Consider the following 19,111-nt stretch of genomic DNA (forward strand, 5'->3'; position numbering starts at 1 on the left):
ATGTATCCTAAGCCCAGCTAATGCAACAAAGTCCCTTCTGGCCACTGATGAAGACACGAAGCCACCTCCCCTGTGTCCTCAGCCCTGTGGCTGCAGCTGGTGTTTTGGTTTGGTTGTTCCTGCCCCTGCCCAGCCCTCCTCACAATTCTGGCTTTGGCTAGTCATTGCCACTGAATATCAGGGCTCGATCAGAAGAGGACGAAGTCCAGCCAGTGGTGCTGTCTGCTCGGCCAGAAAAACCACACAGAGAGAACCTGCGACAGAAGACAGCGGCCCAGCGTCGGCCACTGAGCTGCCACCCGCACAGGCGAGAGGACGCCGTGGAATCAGACCCAAGCTGGCCCTTCCTTCAGCTCACACACCTGAGGGACACGATGGTGCAAAGAGCAGGGTTGGGAGAGCAGTTACTGATGAAGATTACAGGCTTGAAGCTACTGATGAGACCATGATGTTTCAGTCTTTTTTTTTTTTTTTTTTTTTTTAACCGTACACGGGCCTCTCACTGCTGTGGCCTCTCCCGTTGCGGAGCACAGGCTCCGAAAGTGCAGGCTCAGCGGCCATGGCTCATGGGCCCAGCCGCTCCGCAGCATGTGGGATCTTCCCAGACCGGGGCACGAACCCGTGTCTCCTGCATCGGCAGGTGGACTCTCAACCACTGCGCCACCAGGGAAGCCCAAGGCTACTTTTTAAATAACACCTGATTCTAATTTGTGATGGAAGAGATGTCAGACACACACTCTGCAGTCAGCTCCAATGGGGTTCTGAAAGCACAGTATTTAATTGGAGACCTTGGAAAAGAAAATCAAAGCCTGCTTTTATTGATGCACTGACAGACTGACCCGCGATTTGGAAGGGGTAGTTTGCTAATACAATACTCATCATCAAAGCAAACTGAGAAGACCACGGTGTCTGAAGTGGCTTTACAGCGACACGATGCCTTAATAAGTTACGGAGACGGCCTGCTCGTTAACCGCCTTCTCACTTCATGTTCTTTACAAACTCCTCTCCTTTCTTGATGGAGGCTTTCAGCTCAGGAATGGCCTCAGCGATCATCTTCTCTTCGAAAGGGGAGATTTTGCCAATGCCTAGATTCTTCTCGATGCCCTTTTTCTGAAGGAGAGAGGGGAGGTGGTAAGATTTTACAAGAAAGTTTCCATGAATGGGTTTGTTACAGAAAATCCCACTTGTAACTTCATCAGCCCTGCCTCGCCTGTCTAACCGGTGGCTCCTGGGCAGCCTGCTGAGGGAGCCGCACACCCTGGGGACGGGGCAGGACGGGGCAGGACGGGGCCGGACGGGTGTGAGCCGTGCCAGGAGCTCAGCTTCTGTCATTCAGCCCTGGGCTGGGAGCCGGGCTCTGGCACTCACTGTGTGTGCACCTGTCACGCACCCGCCAAGTGTGTTTCCTTATCGACCCCACAGGAGGCTGTGAGGACACATGTGGGTTGCTTGGCACACAAAGAACTCAATAATTAGTAGCACCTGAGTTATTCTCCCTGATACGGAGCGTACTTTTGGGATCTAGTTTTTTTCCCAAGTTGGTAAAGGACTGAAGAAACACTTTCATAGCCACCTGAATCCAACGTAATTAAGGAGATACACGTCGGACGTTAGGAAAACAGCAGGCTGGCGCCCAGGCTGCCTCCTCGGAGCCTCCCTGACCAGGACTATCAGCCTTGGGGGCCTCTCCTACAGGCCCCACCACGCTGCACACACCTGCGCTCAGCTGGCTCTGGAGCTATAACCACAGGTAGTTCTGGAGACCAGTGTCGGTCTCAGGGATTTTGGACACCAGGGTGTCTGTGGGAAGGGCTTCTTTCTGGGCACGAGAGGAAGGCGAGCACACATTTGCCTGATTCCAGCGGGTGCCCACGGCTAAGACGTGGAAACCTGCTCACTGAAGACTCCGTAGGAGTCAAGCAGACCAGAGAGCTGCCCCAAACCAGCCTGGCTGAAGCCAGCAAGGTGACTAGAAGGGCCCCGTCCCAGTGCATTTCAAGGAGGAAAAGCAGTGAGACGAGGAGCAGGGCCCAGGAACGCCTGAGCTGGAAGGTCTAACACGTGTGCACGCCCCGGCAGGCCCTGAGGTCAGAATGAGAAGGAACCAGCACGGCCTGGTGTGGGGAAGCCTCTTCTGTGAGGGCTGTCCGCGGGCCGCCTCAGGACACAGCGAGGGTCTCACTGGGAAACACACCCAGGCGGCCGCTGCTGACCGGCTGCTGGAGCCGTGAGATTCCCGTCAGCCCCCGCAGACGGAGGTTTCTCCCCGCCACTGCTTCTGGGATGCTCCTACCCTCAGAAGTCCAGCACAGGCCAGGCAGTGAGATGCAGTTACTGCACAAGGAAATCTGAACCATGGAGCAAACGCACGGAGTACAGCTGCTGAGTCTCAGCTACAGAAAATGCTCCTCCTTCCGGCCAAGACCTGGCCTCTGGGATACATACCCCCAGCAGCAATGGTGTGGAGAAGTACGGACAGTCCGTTTCTTGGGACTTAACGAAGGAACATTCGACAACTCCTTCCTTTCCGTTCATCGCATCCACGAGGGAGAAGACAAACCGGGCTCCAGCATACGCCATGGATAGGGTGGCAGAGCCTAGGAGGACAAAGGCAGGTCAGCCAAGCTAGCGCTGCGACCGTAAGACCCAGACGAGCTTCCCCGCCAGCTAAAACCCCATCTGCATGACCTCCAGCTTTCCAGTCTCATCAGGAATTTAGGTCAGCATCCCTTGAAGTGACAGACCCGCAGACGGCACGCAATTAGCTCTGCTGACCTCAAACACTACTCCACGCCCCCCAGCAAGCCGCGCTGCCCTCTGACCGGGGGCTGCTTATCGAGCAGACGGACGTGAGGCTTAGAAAAGGACCCGCTCCTTGCTGGGCCCTCACGAGTCTTCGGCTCTGCCTCTAAAAGCCTGGGGCCACCTGGGCGCCTACCTGCTCCGGCCTTAGCCTTGACCACCTCCGTGCCGGCCTCCTGGATCCGCCCGATGAGGGGGGTCAGCTGGTCCTGGGGGAAGTCCACCTTGGGGGTGCACTGCAAGTGCAAGTCACAGGGCTCACGTGAGCAGGACCAGGCTCCGGTCACCTCCCAGCCCCACGCCCGGCGGGCCCTGGCATCGCTGCCACGTGGGAAATCAAGACCTTTTCCTTAAAGAAAAAGCCGACTTTGTTGGGAGGTGTAGTGAGTTCTCTACTCATTAAAAAAAAAACAAAAAAACTTTCTCTATTTTGGACTAATTTTAGACTTAGAGAAACGTTGTAAAAATAGCAGAAAGATTTTCCTCACCCGGCTTACCCTGATAACACTTTACATAACCACAGTGCAGTTATAAAGAACAGGAAATTAACTAAACCACAGACCTTACTCAAGTGTCACCGACTGTTCCACTACCGTCCCTTCTGTTCAGGGTCCTGCCCAGGACCCACCAGCACCCAGGGATCTCGCCTTTGACTGCTTCCTCAGTCCTCCCCTGGCCTTCAGGACATCTGTCAAGGGTACTGAATGCTCGCTTTGTAGGATGTCCATCAACTTAGGTTTAAAAGGTGCTTCCTCAGTATTTTCTCCTGAGGTTATGAGGTGATTTATCTTATTCTCAGTGGTGTTTACCTTGTCTCTCCTCATTTTTAAACAAAGCAGCTTTGCCTGCTCTGACCTAATCAGGAAGGCAGTGATGTTTCCACCAGCAGTTTTCACTGCGTAGGAGCTGGCCCTTTTGAACACCTTCTGACCACACTCACTCCCACAGCTGTGGACGCTTCAAAGTAACAACAGATGGTGAGATCCGTGTCAGCCTGATCTGAGGGCCCCAAAGTGAACCTCTGAACTGTGCTCGTGGTCTTGAGGCTTCCGGGCAGGGTGACACACGCACCTGAGAGACCAGGGGGATGATGGTCTTCCCAGCATGGCCGCCAATGACAGGAACGCTGACGCGAGCCGGGTCCAAACCCTGGTCACCGAAAGTGGAAAGAAAGCCTGATTAACTTTTAACAAGCACTTTGAGTGTAAAACACGTCATATGCACCTAAAGCACCAATACCGGAAAAATCCACAGAACTTGGAAACCAGGTAAGAGGCCGCCTGACTCCAGCCCTGCTCACATGTCCCACTAGGCGCCCCCTGCAGTTTCAACACATGCAGTGAGTAACTCGGTGTCTGGTGAGGTCACTCCGAGGCTTTCCCTTCAAAATGTGCTGAAAACTGCCTTCGTGAAGGGTCCCAATTGGTTCCCATCAGTCCGACAGCTTCTTGGAATCAGAGGATGACAAATCCTCTTTCCCACACCTGATGTCATCCCCATGCCTTAGCTCAGACTTACGTGCCTACACTTTGTTACAGAGAACAAACACCTCGTATCAGAGCAAGACTCCAGAACACCCAGGGGTGAGAAGTCCGTCAACTCAAACAGTGATTGGAACAGAAAGAAGGAAGCCAAGTTGAAAGGGGTCACAACGCCAAGGTTCATTAAGTGGGGCTTGCTGGGCGGCTGATTCATTTGTTAAACCGGAGGCACGAGGCCCCCAAGAATCTGCAAACCAGGTACTTCTTAACACAGCCAAAAAAAGAAGCTGGTGGGAGTAACGGGAGGGGGTGAGCAGTCCCCAGATGCTGCCACCTTCCCCAGATGCTGCAGCTGCTAAGGAGAGACACCGTAAGTTAGGAACCAGCCTTGCCTAGGTTGGGGAGCCCAGCCACGAGGGTGGGCAGACCCAGCAGCACCGTTAACGGACACGCACGGCAGTGTCTACAGGCCAGGGCACCACGCCGGTCACCAGGGACACAGGCACGAACAGAAAGGGCCCCTGCTTTTGAGAAGCTCATTGTCCAAAATGAGACAGATACAAACAGACGCTCCAATGCGAAGGGTGCAGCCAGCCACAGGGTGGCTCTGGAAGGCGCCTGAGAGAAGGCCTCCTGGGGCAGACCTAACTTCATCTGGGAAGGAGCAGGACTCCACCAAGGGAAGCGTACTCTAGGCAAAAGGAGCAGAAAGAACAAAGACCTGGGGGTTCACAGGGCAGGTACCATCAGCAGAGCATGAAGTGCAAAGGGCAAGCGCAGTGGAAGGCAGGGGTAGAGGCGGCCGAGGGGGGAGCCAGAGGCTGCGAGGTTAAGGGCAGCCTTTCACCCTCCATGCAATCCAGGAACTTTTCAGAATGCCAGGCAGCCTGAGGTAAAGGGTACACTCCTTAACTGATGGATCCAGGGCGGAGACATGCTTCCCCACCTCACATGGCAAAGCTTCGAGGCCAAGCCTCCATGGTCTGACAGAACTCTCTGTGGGAACACAGCAGCCACGCGGGGCTTTGGAGCATCTCAAGTGTGGCTGGTGCAACAGAGGACCACAGTTTCTAATTTAATTATAATTAATTCAACTAGCCACAGGTATCTACTGTTGCAGCAGGATCAGGGGCCCAGGGGAAACGCGTGCTTCCCCCTGGAGCTGGCAGCACCACGGGAGCCCTAAGAGAACGAGCACTGCTCCTTCCAGGAACCGGGGGCGTGTGCCTCGGGAAGCTGGAACCCCCGCCTCCCGGCCTGGGTGCGTTCAGACTCGGCTTCACCAAGACCCGCTCCGCAAAGCCTTTCCTGACTCAAAGCCAACCACAGTCTAAACACACGTGCACTGAAACGGTGATTCAGTTGTCTCTGGAATTAAAGTGTCTCTTTCCGCTTCACTCACAGAGCTCCCAGGCCCCGGGGCCACATCTCAGGGATCCGACCCCACTCGGAGAGCAGAGCCTGAGGAACACGCCAGAGCGTGAATTGCAGCAGGGCACCGCACCGTCCACACCCTAGAAGAGAAGTGCTGGGTGCAGGGGAGGAAGAGGAAGGTCAACGGTCCTGCGTGCGCCCTTCTCACTAAGCTGTGTGCACGACAATTATTCCCGACTTGGGAGGACCCCCTCTTCCACAAGTTCACGAAAAATGGCCTGAAGCTCAGGAGGGACACTTATTTGGGCCAGAGGAAGTGGTTCTGCTGGGTCCATAACCCAACAGACTAGACAGCGAACTGTGAAAGGTACCGAGGACTCCAGACCTGGCGCCGGTGCCACACCCACCTCGGGACAAGCCTGGCGGCTCAGGAAGAAGCAGGCAGCCAGCAGGAGCAGAACTGAGGTAAGTCACTGCAGGCACCCAGGGAGTCAGAACACAGACCAGGGACAAGAATTCTGACATGATTTCAGGGACTTTCCCAAGTTCTTCGTGTTTGCTGATTTTATCATTTGTCTAATGGTTAGCGGGTAAAACCTGTTAGGACCAGTTTTCAGAGCCGAGCCGATGAACACGAAGAGCACAACCCAGTCTAGCCAGTGAGAAACCCAGGGAAAGCCGAACCCTTGCTACAGCAGGGAGAAGAGCGAGCCTGGCCGGTTCCAGCCCGCAGGGGCCTGCTGTCTGCGTTCCCCGCGCAAGCTGCTTCCCACCAAGGAGGCGAGCTATAAAGACATTTAAACCCTCCAGTTACATGTGGCCTGTAAGGGCCCCGGTGTCCTCCAGGCCCATAAAGGAGCCAAGAATAGCCAGAGAGGTTCCGAAAGGGAACCTGAAAGATGCCCGAGGCAGCTCTTACCTTCAGTTCTGCAACAAAAGTGTTGGCTCGGACAATGTCCAGGGTTGTCACCCCAAATATTTTACTGGGGTTGTATACTCCGTGTTTCTTGAAAACTTCTGCTGTGATTGGGATGGTGGAGTTAACCTAGTAAATCCAAGAGAGAGGGGCACAATTTGCCTGTGTTCTGAGAGCAGAGCCTCGCGACAGGAGGAAAAATCTTCTCGTCAGACCATGAACAAGCTCTAAGCTGTCACATTAAAATCTTCTCGTCAGACCATGAACAAGCTCTAAGCTGATAAGCGACCCTCACGATGGAAGGCCCCCTACTCTAAAAGACTGCGGCTTCTCCCCGCCACGAGAAAGAAGAAACCATTCGCTGGGGGAGGCACTCTTCTCCTTGGCGGCCTCCGAGCCCAAAGTTCAAACATGCACGTGACCCTTCGACTATCAACTTAAAAATGTGATAGAGGATCCACAAGGCACCTTCTGCTCCAGCTGGGACTTAGCCCAAATGGCCATTAAAAAAAAAAAAAAAAAAAGACAGCCTAGCAAGAAGCTACAAGCTACAAGCTCAGTCCCAGCTCTGTCACTCTGTGCCGTAACTCTGGCCAAGTTACCTCAACTCCTTAGAACTCAGTTTCTTAAAACGGGAGACAACTACCTCATGAGGTGGTTGTGAAGATTAAGTGACTTAATACATGGCAAGGGCTTAACACATTACCTGGTACATAGAAAGAATAAAAACAAGACAAAAACAGCGAGATTTATATTAGGCACCGGTTAATCAGCCCCCCAAGATCTTCTGACCAGTTGCCCCCGAGGAAAGGTTAGCTGATTGGAAAGGGCAGGATCCTCTTCTCAGAGGCCACGGGCACAAGCTCTGCGTGTTTATCAGCGGCCACGTTCCTGAGTCCACATCAGTGTCACTGCACTTCCACCCAGATCCTTCTTGTACTCGCGAGACCAGATCAACCAGCAGGGAGGAACAGAAGGGCTGCTGTCAAATGCAACCTGAGGCCCTGCTAGGGCGGGCGTGGGAGCCACAGCCAACTTCTCAGGAGGGACACAGCACCCGGAGTTTCTGAACTGAAGAACTAGCTTCCTGCAAAAAGCAGCAAACAGGGCCTGGGGGGCTGCGTACGGGACCATGTGTGAGTGTGAGGAGGGAGGGGGCACTAGGAAGCAGGAACTGCAACCCCCGAGTAGAACACAGGAAAAGGAGTTAACAGGCTACCACAGTCACGGATGAAGCAGCCTCAGGAATGGGCTTATTTTCCAGGTGGAAAAACTAAGATACCGAGAGGGGAAGCGATCTGCCCAAAGGCACACGGTCGATGGGAAAACCAGGTTAAAACTCACTTGGTCTATGCCAGAAGGAATCCTTAGGAAATAAATTTAAGGGCCTTTTATTAGCTCATCCACTTTATCCATTTCAGCACATGAACCTGATTATTCCCCCTCTAAGCACAGAAGCACACTTCTGCTAACTGCGGACCTTCACGCGGCATCAGCCGGCACTCACCGGATTTGCAATGATGCAGATCATGGCCTCGGGGCAGTGCTGGGCACAGGCAGCAGTCAGGGTGGCCACAATCGTGGCGTTGGTGTTGAACAGGTCATCCCGGGTCATGCCTGAGAACAATCCAATTCGAGGTGTTCATAAAGCACAGGACGAATTTCCAAACGTGTACCACATTGTGTGTATTTGTTGTCATGGGAAATTCAAACATGAGTGAGACAAGGTTCCTGTTTCAAGTAAATCCATCTTGTAGGGAAAACGGCCCAGTGTGATAAGTGCCAAGACAGAGGTCTGTGAGGGTGGAGCGTGGGGAGGGGAATGAGGGGGCTTATACCCGAGGAGCATCACCAAGGACCAGTACAGCTTCCAAGGTGGAGGCAGGTGGAGGAAAGGGCCTTGCATGCAAAAAAAAAGTGCACACAGAGCACAATGAGACTGGGCGAGGGGACCCAGGGACAGGTGGAGGGCTTCATCTGTACCCCACAGGCACTGGGGAGCCTTTGGAATTTTTTCTGCAGCAGAGATCTGACCAGATCCATTTTCCACGGAAAACCACATCCTCAGCTGACTTGTGGGGAGATGCTAGGCAAGGAGTTCAACACACACCTGGTTTTCTTGGGACTCCCGCTGGAATCACCACCACGTCACAGCCCTTCAGGCAGTCTGGCAGCTGCTCAGGTCCGAGGTAACCTGGAAAAAACACCCACGTGAGCAATTTCACCACTTCCGACTTGGAGAGGCCAGCACGTCTGTGGGGACAGAGCCCGGGTAGGACGGGCCCACCTGAGTCCAAGGCCGGCCACAGGCCTCAAGACAGGCTGGAAGGACCGCCCATGAAGGGGTTCCTCTTCTGGAGAACTACCACTGTGGGCCTGATGACACCGGCTGGCAGGACAGTCTCTTTCACTCCACTTTCCTCCAGCCTCACTGGCCCAGCCCCGATTCGGAACAGAGTAACCATCCAGGTTCCCACAGAATCAGCCAAGTCGGCTGCTTTTCCTCATCCAACCCAACTCGCCAGCACTTCTCAGTCCTTCTCGGCTCCCAGTAAGAGCTGCTTATTCCACGTCACGGTCATCCTAACAAAAGCTCTCTCTCGGAGTCAGATCAGAAGGCACGGTGGAGGCCAGGAGAGAAAAGCCCCGTGCTGAGAAGCAGGGACGAAATATTAGCATCCATTCTGTTTACTCCTATCATCCGAGGAATAAAAGGTCCACTTTCAAAGATCTCGGGGTAATCAGCCGAAATCTGCTTTGATTTGACTTCTCCCTTATTGTGGGAGCTTTCGGAAACGCAAATATACAGCCCAAAAGAAAATGAGCGAACTAATTCAGAGGGACCACGGAAGGCACACGAACAAATGATCTGACAGTCAGTCAATCTCCTGTGCTGTCTACACCAGATGAAGATACATGCAAACACCATCAAACAGTCTCACAGTGACAGCAGAGACGGAAAGCAGTACAAGTTTTCTGCACAGCAATCTGACACTTTATAGTAAAAGCTTTAAAATAGTCATACCTACTCATTCTACTTTTAGGATTCTTTTTTTTTAAGGATTCTAAGAAACAAGATGTAAAGATAAAGATGTTTACACAGCCTAGCTATTTACAGTAGAGCAAAACAGGAAACAGCCCAATGGACAACACTGTGGGTATAATAATAAGTAAGTGATAAATTATAGTACACCTTTAAAAATGATTTTACCAAGAATTTGGTGACATGGAAAAATGCTGCTATAATGTGAAGGTAAGATAAACAGGATATATATAATTATATGTAATTATGAGTGACTTCTTGGATGACATAGCTAGATGTCCCTTGGATTTTCCTAAGGTGGCCATGCTCTGAAGAAGCTGGCAGAGGAAACCCTGGGGTGGAGGGACGGCCCAAGGTGGGGAGCGGCTGGCAGCATTTCTCACTGCCCCCACGCCCCTGCACGAGGCTGCCTCTTCCCCATCCTCATATTACTTGTTAAATTATAAAAAATTAAAAATGGGAAGGTGAGACCACCGTTGTTATTCTCAAAGACACTATTTAAATTTTTGTACACTCAAGTCAAAAAAGGTGCAATAATATATAAAATTTAATTCTAAAATGAACATGGAAACCCCAAGTGTCTGAACACCTAGTTTCACTCAAGCATCTCACTCTAAACCTGAATCCTGGCCGACGGGGGAGGACAGGTGTAAGTTCTCCAGGGCCGGCGTGCTCGATACCTTTTACTGTCGCCCTGGTCTCTATGTGGCTCAGGTCGGCGGCCACTCCGGGCGTATGAGCAATATCGTAGAGGGTCAGGCGGCTCACCAAGGGGCTGTTCTTCAGGAGAAGTGAGAGCGGCTGCCCGATTCCTCCGGAAGCCCCCAGCACGGCTACTTTAGCATTGTTCTAGAAAGAGGCACAGAGAGGACTGTGAAGATGGAATCAGCATTAAAAGGATTCACATGGTAATAAACTGCAGAGTACTGTGCTGGGTCTTTTTTATTGCAGCAGTACCAAATGAAGATGCGATCGTATTCCTACCATTCCAAAGGCCCCCTTTCCTTCTGAAGTTCAGAGGTTTGCCTTAGGAAAATGGGGGAGAACTCATGTCTCTAGATGCTGTGACAGTCAGGGGCATACTCCTGTACCCTCCGAAAGGGGAGCAAACTTCACTCAACCGCCACCTGGACTGGTAACAGAAGGCTTTCCTTCAATGTGCAGTTTTATTATTTTTTAAATAAATTTATTTATTTTGGGCTGAATGGGGTCTTTGTTGCTGCGCACGGGGCTTTCTCTAGTTGCGGTGAGCGGGGGCTACTCTTCGTTGCAGTGTGCGGGCTTCTCATTGTGGTGGCTTCTCTTGTTGCAGAGCACAGGCTCTAGGCGCGCAGGCTTCAGTAGTTATGGCACACGGGCTTCAGTAGTTGTGGCTCACGGGCTCTAGAGCACAAGCTCAGTAGTTGTGGCGCACGGGCTTAGTTGCTCTGTGGCATGTGGGATCTTCCCGGACCAGGGCTCGAACCCGTGTCCCCTGCATTGGCAGGCGGATTCTTAACCACTGCAAGTGAGGCTGTTTCTAACCTAAACTCACAAATGAGAAGGGGAGCCTATCCCAGGCAAGCAGGCAGGGAGCTGCCAGGGAAGAAGACAAACCGAGAGAAGAGCAGCCACAAGAATGCAAAGCATGGCGTGTGGTCCTCTAGGGCAGCCGTGTACTCTGGGTCTTTACATTATCACTGCACACTGTGTTCCACAGCAACGGATGCTAGTAATAACAGGCTTCCGTTATCAAAAACAAAAATCAAACCAAACAAACCAAAACTCAAGCCGAAACCAAAACAACCACACAGTGTAATCTGCTCGAGGAAACTAAAACTCTAAAAAGCATATATTACATCTAAGATTGGAATTCAGGTTTCATTTGTTTGTTTTTAAGTTGGTGCTTTAAAGGTGGACCCTTGACTTCATAGAAAACTAGCTGGACCAACCCAGAACCTGAGGTCTGGCAATCTCACCCGTCTCCAGACCTTCAATTATCACTCCCACATCCTGTCCCGAATCCTAGGGACTCCCAAGTTCCAACTCCACATTCCCAGTTCTGGTAGGCATACCCACTGGTCCCACAAACCCAACTGTGTAAATAAATTTGTCCTTACTACCTCTCCCATTCCTGTTCCCAAATGGCATCCGTGTTCACCCAAATTCAAAACTTTAGAGCTATCTTCTGCTTCTTCCCTTACTGGAGACACCCAGTTAGGACACGAAAGGACTTGGCATCTCAAACATCTTCCCAATCTGCCCCCCGATTTCCATCCTGATTCCATTATCTAACTTAGGTCCTCAGCTCCACCTCTAAACCACCCTTCCAAAAATTCAAAGTTTTAATCATTTCCTTGGGTAAAAAATCTTCTCAAGTTCCTCATGCCCAGATTACTCAGCCTGGCTCCCAAGGCTGACCAGGGCTCCAATGTGGGGAGCATAAGACAGTTCCCTTGGTGTGCAGGATGTCAATGTCAAGGCTGTGTCTTTATTTTCATCAATCAGGTGAAGAATTAAACTCTACCAAGAAACAGACTGACCTGGTGCTCTCAATTAGGGTCCTTAAGTGAATCAGTCCCACGTGACACAGAAGATGAACCCAACACAGGGAGAGGGAAGAGGGGACTGCTCTCAGTGTGACGAGGTGATGTTATTGTTTGTATATTATAAGGTTTCATCAACTTAGTTAATATTTATAAAAACATAACTTGTAAGTGGTGATATCTTTACAGTGAGATGAGAATCTTTGGTACTGCAGGTTAGCTCATGATCTCTTTGTAAACAAGCTGTTTCCAAACTCCGTATCTTTTTCCACGTTGAGGAGTGGTTGTCAACAGCACACTGTTTAGCAACGGGGCTTTGAAAATGGATGTATAGTAACACTTCCTTCACTTCTAAGTTTTCTTTTTTTAATCTGTTATGGTTTTTAAATTTCTGTGTTTTGTGTCATACATATTAGTACATTAGTACATACGGAAAGACATAGATACACTGAGGTTGAAGTCTCCCTAGGCCAATGTACCATCTGGCTCAAGCTCATCTTTTTGACTTATAAACTTATATACTTCAACAACTCCACCTTTATGTCCAATAGGCATTTTAAACTCAACACATCCAAATCTGAGCTCCTGATACCCATCCCCCTACAATCACTCTCTTCTAGCAGTATTTCCTAACCTCAGCAAATCTCAACTCCAAAACCCAAAGCCTTGGTTTTCTCCATGTTCCTCTTTCTCTCCATACACCTCATGAAATCGTTATCAGCAAATCCCACTGTCTTACCTGCAGTTAATCTCCCTTCCCCCACTCCTCAGCATCAATCTTCATCACCTCCACCTGTCCTACGTTTGTTTACTCACTGTTGGCCTAAGTGCCACTTCTCACTCATCCTGGTATCACCTGCAGCACCCAGCACAGTTCTGGGCAACACGGATACTCAAATGTACTCATTCGTATATTTATTTTTCGAATGAACTGAATGCACAGGAAACTGATCTGAAGAACAAAAGCTAAGTAAGAAATGTGGAACCTCATTTAATAATCACCTCCCTTTTAGGGTGTGGCACTTCAAGAGGCAATGTGGGCATCTCCTGGATTCTAACTTTGGTTGTATTAGAATCACTTGGGGAACTTGGTAAAAAAACACGGAGGCCCAGGTCCTACCCTCCTTCGATGAGCCTCGGCCTCTGATCTTTACCAGCTTTCAGGTGATTCCGACAACAGAGTTTGAGAATCGCTGCCCTAGAAGACGGCTAAAAATAGCTTAGGCTTAAGTAGTCTCAGGCCAAGCCGCGCAGTTAACAACACCCGGGGGCAGACCCAGTCCGCCCACCGCAGGAAGGAGCCTTCAAAAGGTCCTCAAGCGGAAGCAGAGTCTTCAGGTTCTTAGAGGAAAGGCTTGATGATCCCAAAAAGTCACTGACAGTGGTCAGGAGAGCTGAATTTTAATCCTCTGGCCAAAACACTGTGTAACCTTGGACCAATGCTCTGCCCTCGGTATCTCTGCCTGCCTGCACTATGGAGTTAAAAATTACAGTGTAGGGGCTTCCCTGGTGGCACAGTGGTTGAGAGTCCGCCTGCCGATGCAGGGGATGCGGGTTCGTGCCCTGGTCCGGGAAAACCCCACATGCCGCGGAGCGGCTGGGCCCGTGAGCCATGGCCGCTGAGCCTGCGCGTCCGGAGCCTGTGCTCCGCAACGGGAGACGCCACAACAGTGAAAGGCCCGCGTACCGCAAACAAACAAAAAAATTACACAGTGCTTGTACGGACGCTGCAAGAACGAGGTTAGTCTCTCAAAATACTATGGAAAATAAGTTACTTTCGGCCCTAGAGCCCTGGCTTCTCCACCTTGAAGGAACACAGGTCAAGAGTAGACCCTCTGGGGGGCTCGGGGGCGAACTGGGAGACTCGGAGAAGCGCCCCGGTCCTGAATCCAGCTGGACTATTTTCCCACCCCCGACTCCTGGGCTTTCTCCCCCACACCTCCTGCCCGGTATCAGGGCCGGCCCAGGACGCCACAGCCGAGGACCAGCACCGGGTGGCCCTGCGGTCCAGGCTGGCCCGGGGGTCAAGGCTGCTCGCGAGCCAGGAGCACACGTGGCCTAGGTCGGGGAGCCTCCACCTGCAGGCAGCCCCTCGCAGGACCTACCTGGGCCGAGGTGCTGAAGCTGCGGCGGAGAGCGGCGCTGGCAGGCCGGGCGAGGGCGGAGAGCATGGCTGAGACGGGCGGGGTGCGGACTGGTCGGCGAAGGAGCTGGCAGTAAGACAGTGACTCCAACGACCTCCACGCTGCACCGAGCCTCCCGGCTCTGCTCCACCTGGCCTCGCGAGAGTGGCCTGGCTTCCGGCACCCCACCTTCTAGATCTCGCGGTATTTCGGCCACATCCGGACTGTCGCGGAGGCCGGCGGAGGGACGCTCTCCGTGCGCAGTCGTGGGGTGGGTCGTTGTGCGGTCGGGCGCCGTGCGGCCTGTCGGGGAGACGCGGTCGGAGTGGGAGGGAGAGTCAGCACCCGAGAGGTGCAAGAAGACAGGCTTTAGGCTGGAAGAGCCCTAGAGGAGCGATTTTGCAGGTGGGGTCCCCAGACAGAGGCTCTGATAGGGAGACCGGCTGAGGTCGCGCCGCAGGCCCGACAAAATGGGTGCGGCCCGAGCCCCCCCGAGCTCAGCCCAACCCACCCCTCCTGTCCTTGGAGGCGGGAGGGGCTCCGAGCTTTGGAAAGCTCTGGAAAGGAAAGGGGGGAGGGGAGGTTGAGAGTCCCGCGGTTGGGGTGGAGGATGAAGGCTCCTCTAATCAGTCACTCCCGTGCACCCCTCCCCACCCCGGTCGCACACACCCCGTCCACCCGCCAGTGTCGTCGTCCCTCCTGGTGCCCAGGACCTTCTAGTAGAGTTTACAAAGCTTTAGAGACACCTCTACCAAGAATGGCCGACCCTGAGCACTGACGTGGCGCGAGACACTGTTCTACGAGTTTACAGGAAAGCAGTCCCGCGTTACAGATGAGGAAACAGGTATACAGGTGATAACCTGCGAAGTCACCCAGTCCCTGCCCCTCCGGTCTGCCCAGCCGTGCTGTGAACCCGGCCACACTGTTTCTGCTTTAGGGACCAAGAAACCATGGCTGAGCTCAGTTAAGTGGATTCGTTCAGAGTCTACCAGAAAGAAAGTAAAGATACGGTTTCTCCTCACAAGAAGCGTATTTAAGTTGATCAGTATCCTTATAAGCTTCATGTGCCCCACTGCTGTTTTCTGGGCATACAGAGAATTCCTTGCCCACAAAAAGTTCAGGGTCAAGTGGGACAGGGAGGTGTGTTGCAGGTTGTTAACCTTAGAGGAGTGTACAAACCCAGTGGGGGGGACCAGTGACCGCTTCCCTGGGAACAGTGGTCAGGGAACCAGCGGTGAAAAGAACAGTTAGCACAGGTGCTGAAGAACGTATCCGTAGGAGGGAGTGCATGGTGCTGGCTTACTCTTTCCTCCCTCCTTTCCACTTGTTTATTGAGCTACTAAGATGTGCCAGTCCAATCTTGGAGCTGGGTGTTCAACTATGAACAAGATCCAGACATTTTCTGCCTTCCGGGAGCTCAGAGTCTAGTGGGGAGACAGGTAGACTGCAAGCAGCATGGTATGGCTAACACCAGGAAAATTACGAGGGGCTGTGGGAACACAAAGGAGGTCCATCTACCCCAGATTTGGGGTGGAGGTGGGGGACATGTGAGAGAGGACTTCGGAGGATGAAACATCTAAGCTGAGATGTAAAGGAAGAGCAGGAGTTTCTCAGTGGGACCATTCACCTCCACAGGAGGGAGAGATCCTTGCCTGGGCTTTGGACCTCTCAAAGCGGGGGCACTAGGAGCTGGGCGTTTAACAATGGGAAGTGTCCAGATGAGAAAGAAAGGGAAAAGAGCCCAAAGACAAACCTGGAGGAAGGGACAGTGAACAGATAATTTCTGTTGGAGAGGGGACATGAGGTCAAACAGTGTTCTTTATCTTATCACTGTGTTCTCTCTAATTGTTTACCCCTTTATCTTACCACTAGAACTGAAAGCATCTTACAGTCAGGTTCTTTCATCTCTTTATTGTCCAGCATCTGACCAGGCTGAGAGTGGGTTTCTGAATTTTGGGAGAGTTGAGTGGTTTTAGATACAAGGCTGGAAAACCCAGATTGTGCAGGACTTAACTGAATGTTAGCTGAGAAGTTTGTATTTTATTCCTCGGGAAACAGGTGTTTATCAAAGGCTTTTGTGATGCCACCAGAACGGTGTTTGAGGAAGATTAGACTGACTTTGGCGTGTTAAAAGTTCCAAGGGGAAAAAAAAAAAAAGTTCCAAGGGAAAAATGTGCAGGGCAGGGAGATTGTTCAGGAGGCTATCTAATGAGATGATAAATATCTGAGTTACTGTGATGGTTTTAGAAATGGTGAAGTGGGGCCAAATGAGGGAGAGGGAAGAATTGATAAGCGTTTGTGCCCATCTGGGTTTAAGAAACAAATGGAAGTGATGTGGGAAACCAGCCTGAGAGAACTGTATATGTACAGAAATGGAATTCAGGGTGTGTGTGGAAGGAGAGCTGGCTGGAGAAAAAGTAAAGAGTTCTGTTTTAGATGGGCTACATTGGAAGTGATGGTGAGTTGTCCATATAGAAATATCAGTGGACACTTGGGGAATTACTCCAAGGGGAAATATGGGATTGAAACCCCTGAGAGAGGCCAGGGCTGAAGTCATCCCTATAGAGGGGAGAGCTGAGGCCAGGGGAGAGCTGAGGCCAGGGGAGAGAAACTAGAGTCACATTCTCGTGTGCTCACTCCCACATCTGGGGCTGGAACTCCTTCCCACCCCCCTGGCAAGTCAGTCAGCCCCTGTCAGCATCTCCACGGCGGGGAGTCACTACCTCCCAAGTCCTCTACTCGGGCCATCCCAGCCACTTGACTGTTAGAAAAACGTCCTCTCATTCAGCTCCTAGTTGCTTCCCTTTAAATCGCAAAATGGTTCATAACACTCTTAGCAGCTACCGTATCAAGCATTGACTTTGTACCAGGCACCATGCCCTGCTTTGCAAGTGTAACTGTTAACAGGGAACATGCACAGCCTCATTCAGGAAGCCTAGTGCAGTCAGAAAATGGCTGTATGTCTTCATCCCCATTCTTCCTCTAAATCTTTGCTTGCCCTTGGATTACATCAAGCCACCAGGACAGACTTGTTGCAATAGCCTAAATGTCCTGTTCACATTAATAGTCAAAACTCTGAACTTTTAAGTCAGTGTTAAAGCTGCTCCCCTTCCCCTCCTGAGCTTGCTTCAGGCTCCCACCTTGGGAGTGGAGAGTGGTTGTCTTCTCCATTTCTCCATCTTACTTCCTCACTACCCCTCATCCCTGAAGACTGAGGCTTCAGGCCCATCAGTGTTGGTGGAGGGGGTTGTGAGAATAAAGATAGGGGCAGGAAGGGTCCATTTGGCATTAGTAAGAATTCTCTGAGCTTGATGGGAGTTTGTGGCTGACACTTCCATGTGGTGCTTTTGTGGGTCTCTCTTACCTGCAGTCCCCTTGACCTGGGTGGTTACACCTCAGCCTTGCTGTTTCCAGTTGCTCCCTCAACCCCTGTTTTCTGGAATCCTCCAGTACCTGAGATTGGTCCATTGTCTGTCCAAGTGGCCCTCTTGGGCAAAGTCCCTTTAAGATTGCTTCTAGTTGGCCCTCTCTCCTGCCTGGCCCACATCTGGTCTACAAGAGACACATAGGTATCCTTCACCCCATCAAATTCTGGGGGTGTAGGCTGTTTAAAATGCAGCTGCTGCTCTTTGCTAACAGCTAACCAGCTTCCGATTTTTCCAGGCAGGTGCCCACCACCAGCCTCTATGCCTGCACAAGCTTCAGAGGGCACAGGCCAAGCTATTCTAGGGGTTTTCTTTCTGGTTTCGTGAACTGCTTCAAGAAAGCTGAGACTTGTGAATATTTGAAATCAGGGAGAAAGAGGCTGTAATAGAGGTGAAGAGCTTTGAGATGCTAGAAGTCAAGAGAGAAAAGGATTAGGTGGGAAAAGATGAGGTCAGAGGACACTTATCCCTTTGATTTTGGGAAGAAACTTGAAGGGCACCCAGCGGGCAGTTGGTGAGGTAGGGCGGTTTGCATCCCGTGGCCTTAGCCTTCCCAGCCAAGACCTAGAAAATGAGAGAGGTTGCTGCATGGTGAGGAGGTTTGGATAACAGTTGTAGCCATTGGGGAAATGCTGGGAAAATCAGGAACGGTGAGAAAGGATTCATTGGCAGCTCTGGGGGCCCAGCTGAAGGTTTGCAGTGTGTCCTTTCTGTGTGCCCAAGCTCATGTGGCTTCTCACAGCCCAGACCCCACACCAAGTTCACGGATGTACGGGTGGGCCACACACCCACACATTTGTATCCTTGAACACAAACACATGGTTCTATACGGGGGATTAAAAGCAATTATTGCCATATAGTTTACATACAGTACAGTATACAGATCTTCAGTGTGCAGTTGGATAGTTTTGACAGTTTGCAGTCTTCTAACCACCACCCAAAACAAGCTATAGAAGCATTTTCATTATTCCAGAAAGTTCCCTCATGCCCCATTCCCCAGACAGCTACTTCCTGACTTCTATCACCATAGATTAATTTCACTAGTTCTTCATTGCATGTTTTCATACACAGTATAGAAATACATTGATGTCCTCCTTGCCACACCCCCACACAAGCCACACACGTGCACCTATACTGACCATTTTGTTCCTTACAATAGGCTGGGGCCACAGTCGAGCTGTCAGGTTTTTGCTCTTAGGTGCACATATTCTATGCTAACCTACCTTCTCTTCAACCCTAAAATCGTACCTCAAAGTGCAGTATTTCAAATCTTTCCTTTCAGATCCCTGGAGATAAAATGAAGAATTAGAAAGGTGGTAATCATCCCACCTGCCTGAGAGTTTGCTTTATTTTCCTCTAGGGTCTCTAGAATATCGGCAAATGGGGACATAAAATTTTAAAACAGAACTGTTCAGATATATA

At 51.4% G+C, this 19,111-nt stretch overlaps 2 protein-coding genes across 9 annotated transcripts in view; one reads left to right on the forward strand and one right to left on the reverse strand.

Moving 5' to 3' along the window:
* Positions 1-789: 789 nt before the first annotated feature.
* On the reverse strand, positions 790-14,461 carry MDH2 (malate dehydrogenase 2). The gene is made up of 9 exons (XM_030872033.3): positions 14,247-14,461; positions 10,297-10,465; positions 8,684-8,767; positions 8,081-8,190; positions 6,577-6,702; positions 3,874-3,951; positions 2,939-3,038; positions 2,446-2,597; positions 790-1,110 (listed from the first exon to the last, which is right to left on the reverse strand). The coding sequence occupies exons 1-9, from the start codon at positions 14,310-14,312 to the stop codon at positions 979-981; spliced, it is 1,017 nt and encodes a 338-aa protein (XP_030727893.1). The 5' UTR covers positions 14,313-14,461; the 3' UTR covers positions 790-978.
* STYXL1 (serine/threonine/tyrosine interacting like 1) overlaps positions 13,795-19,111 on the forward strand; it is a 64,114-nt gene continuing 58,797 nt past the window's right edge. The window contains exons 1-2 of one of the 8 annotated variants that reach the window (XM_030872034.2): positions 14,502-14,669; positions 14,950-15,116. In XM_030872034.2, the coding sequence (XP_030727894.1) occupies positions 15,097-15,116 (20 nt within the window). In that variant the 5' untranslated portion in view covers positions 14,502-14,669; positions 14,950-15,096. Of the gene's footprint in view, positions 13,882-14,487; positions 14,670-14,949; positions 15,117-19,111 lie in introns of those variants that run through there. The other 7 variants (XM_030872038.3, XM_060285186.2, XM_070043688.1 and 4 more) reach the window with 7 other exon arrangements.

This window comes from Globicephala melas, chromosome 15 (genome assembly GCF_963455315.2).
Source record: "Globicephala melas chromosome 15, mGloMel1.2, whole genome shotgun sequence".
Lineage (NCBI taxonomy): Eukaryota > Metazoa > Chordata > Mammalia > Artiodactyla > Delphinidae > Globicephala > Globicephala melas.

Coding starts and splice junctions, on each gene's coding strand:
- MDH2 (XM_030872033.3), bottom strand. CDS start 14,312: ATGCTCTCCGCCCTCGCCCGGCCTGCCAGCGCCGCTCTCCGCCGCAGC. Junction 6,703..8,080: donor TCTGCATCATTGCAAATCCG/GTGAGTGCCGGC, acceptor TGGATTTACTAG/GTTAACTCCACCATCCCAAT. Junction 2,598..2,938: donor CAAGGCTAAGGCCGGAGCAG/GTAGGCGCCCAG, acceptor TTGTCCTCCTAG/GCTCTGCCACCCTATCCATG.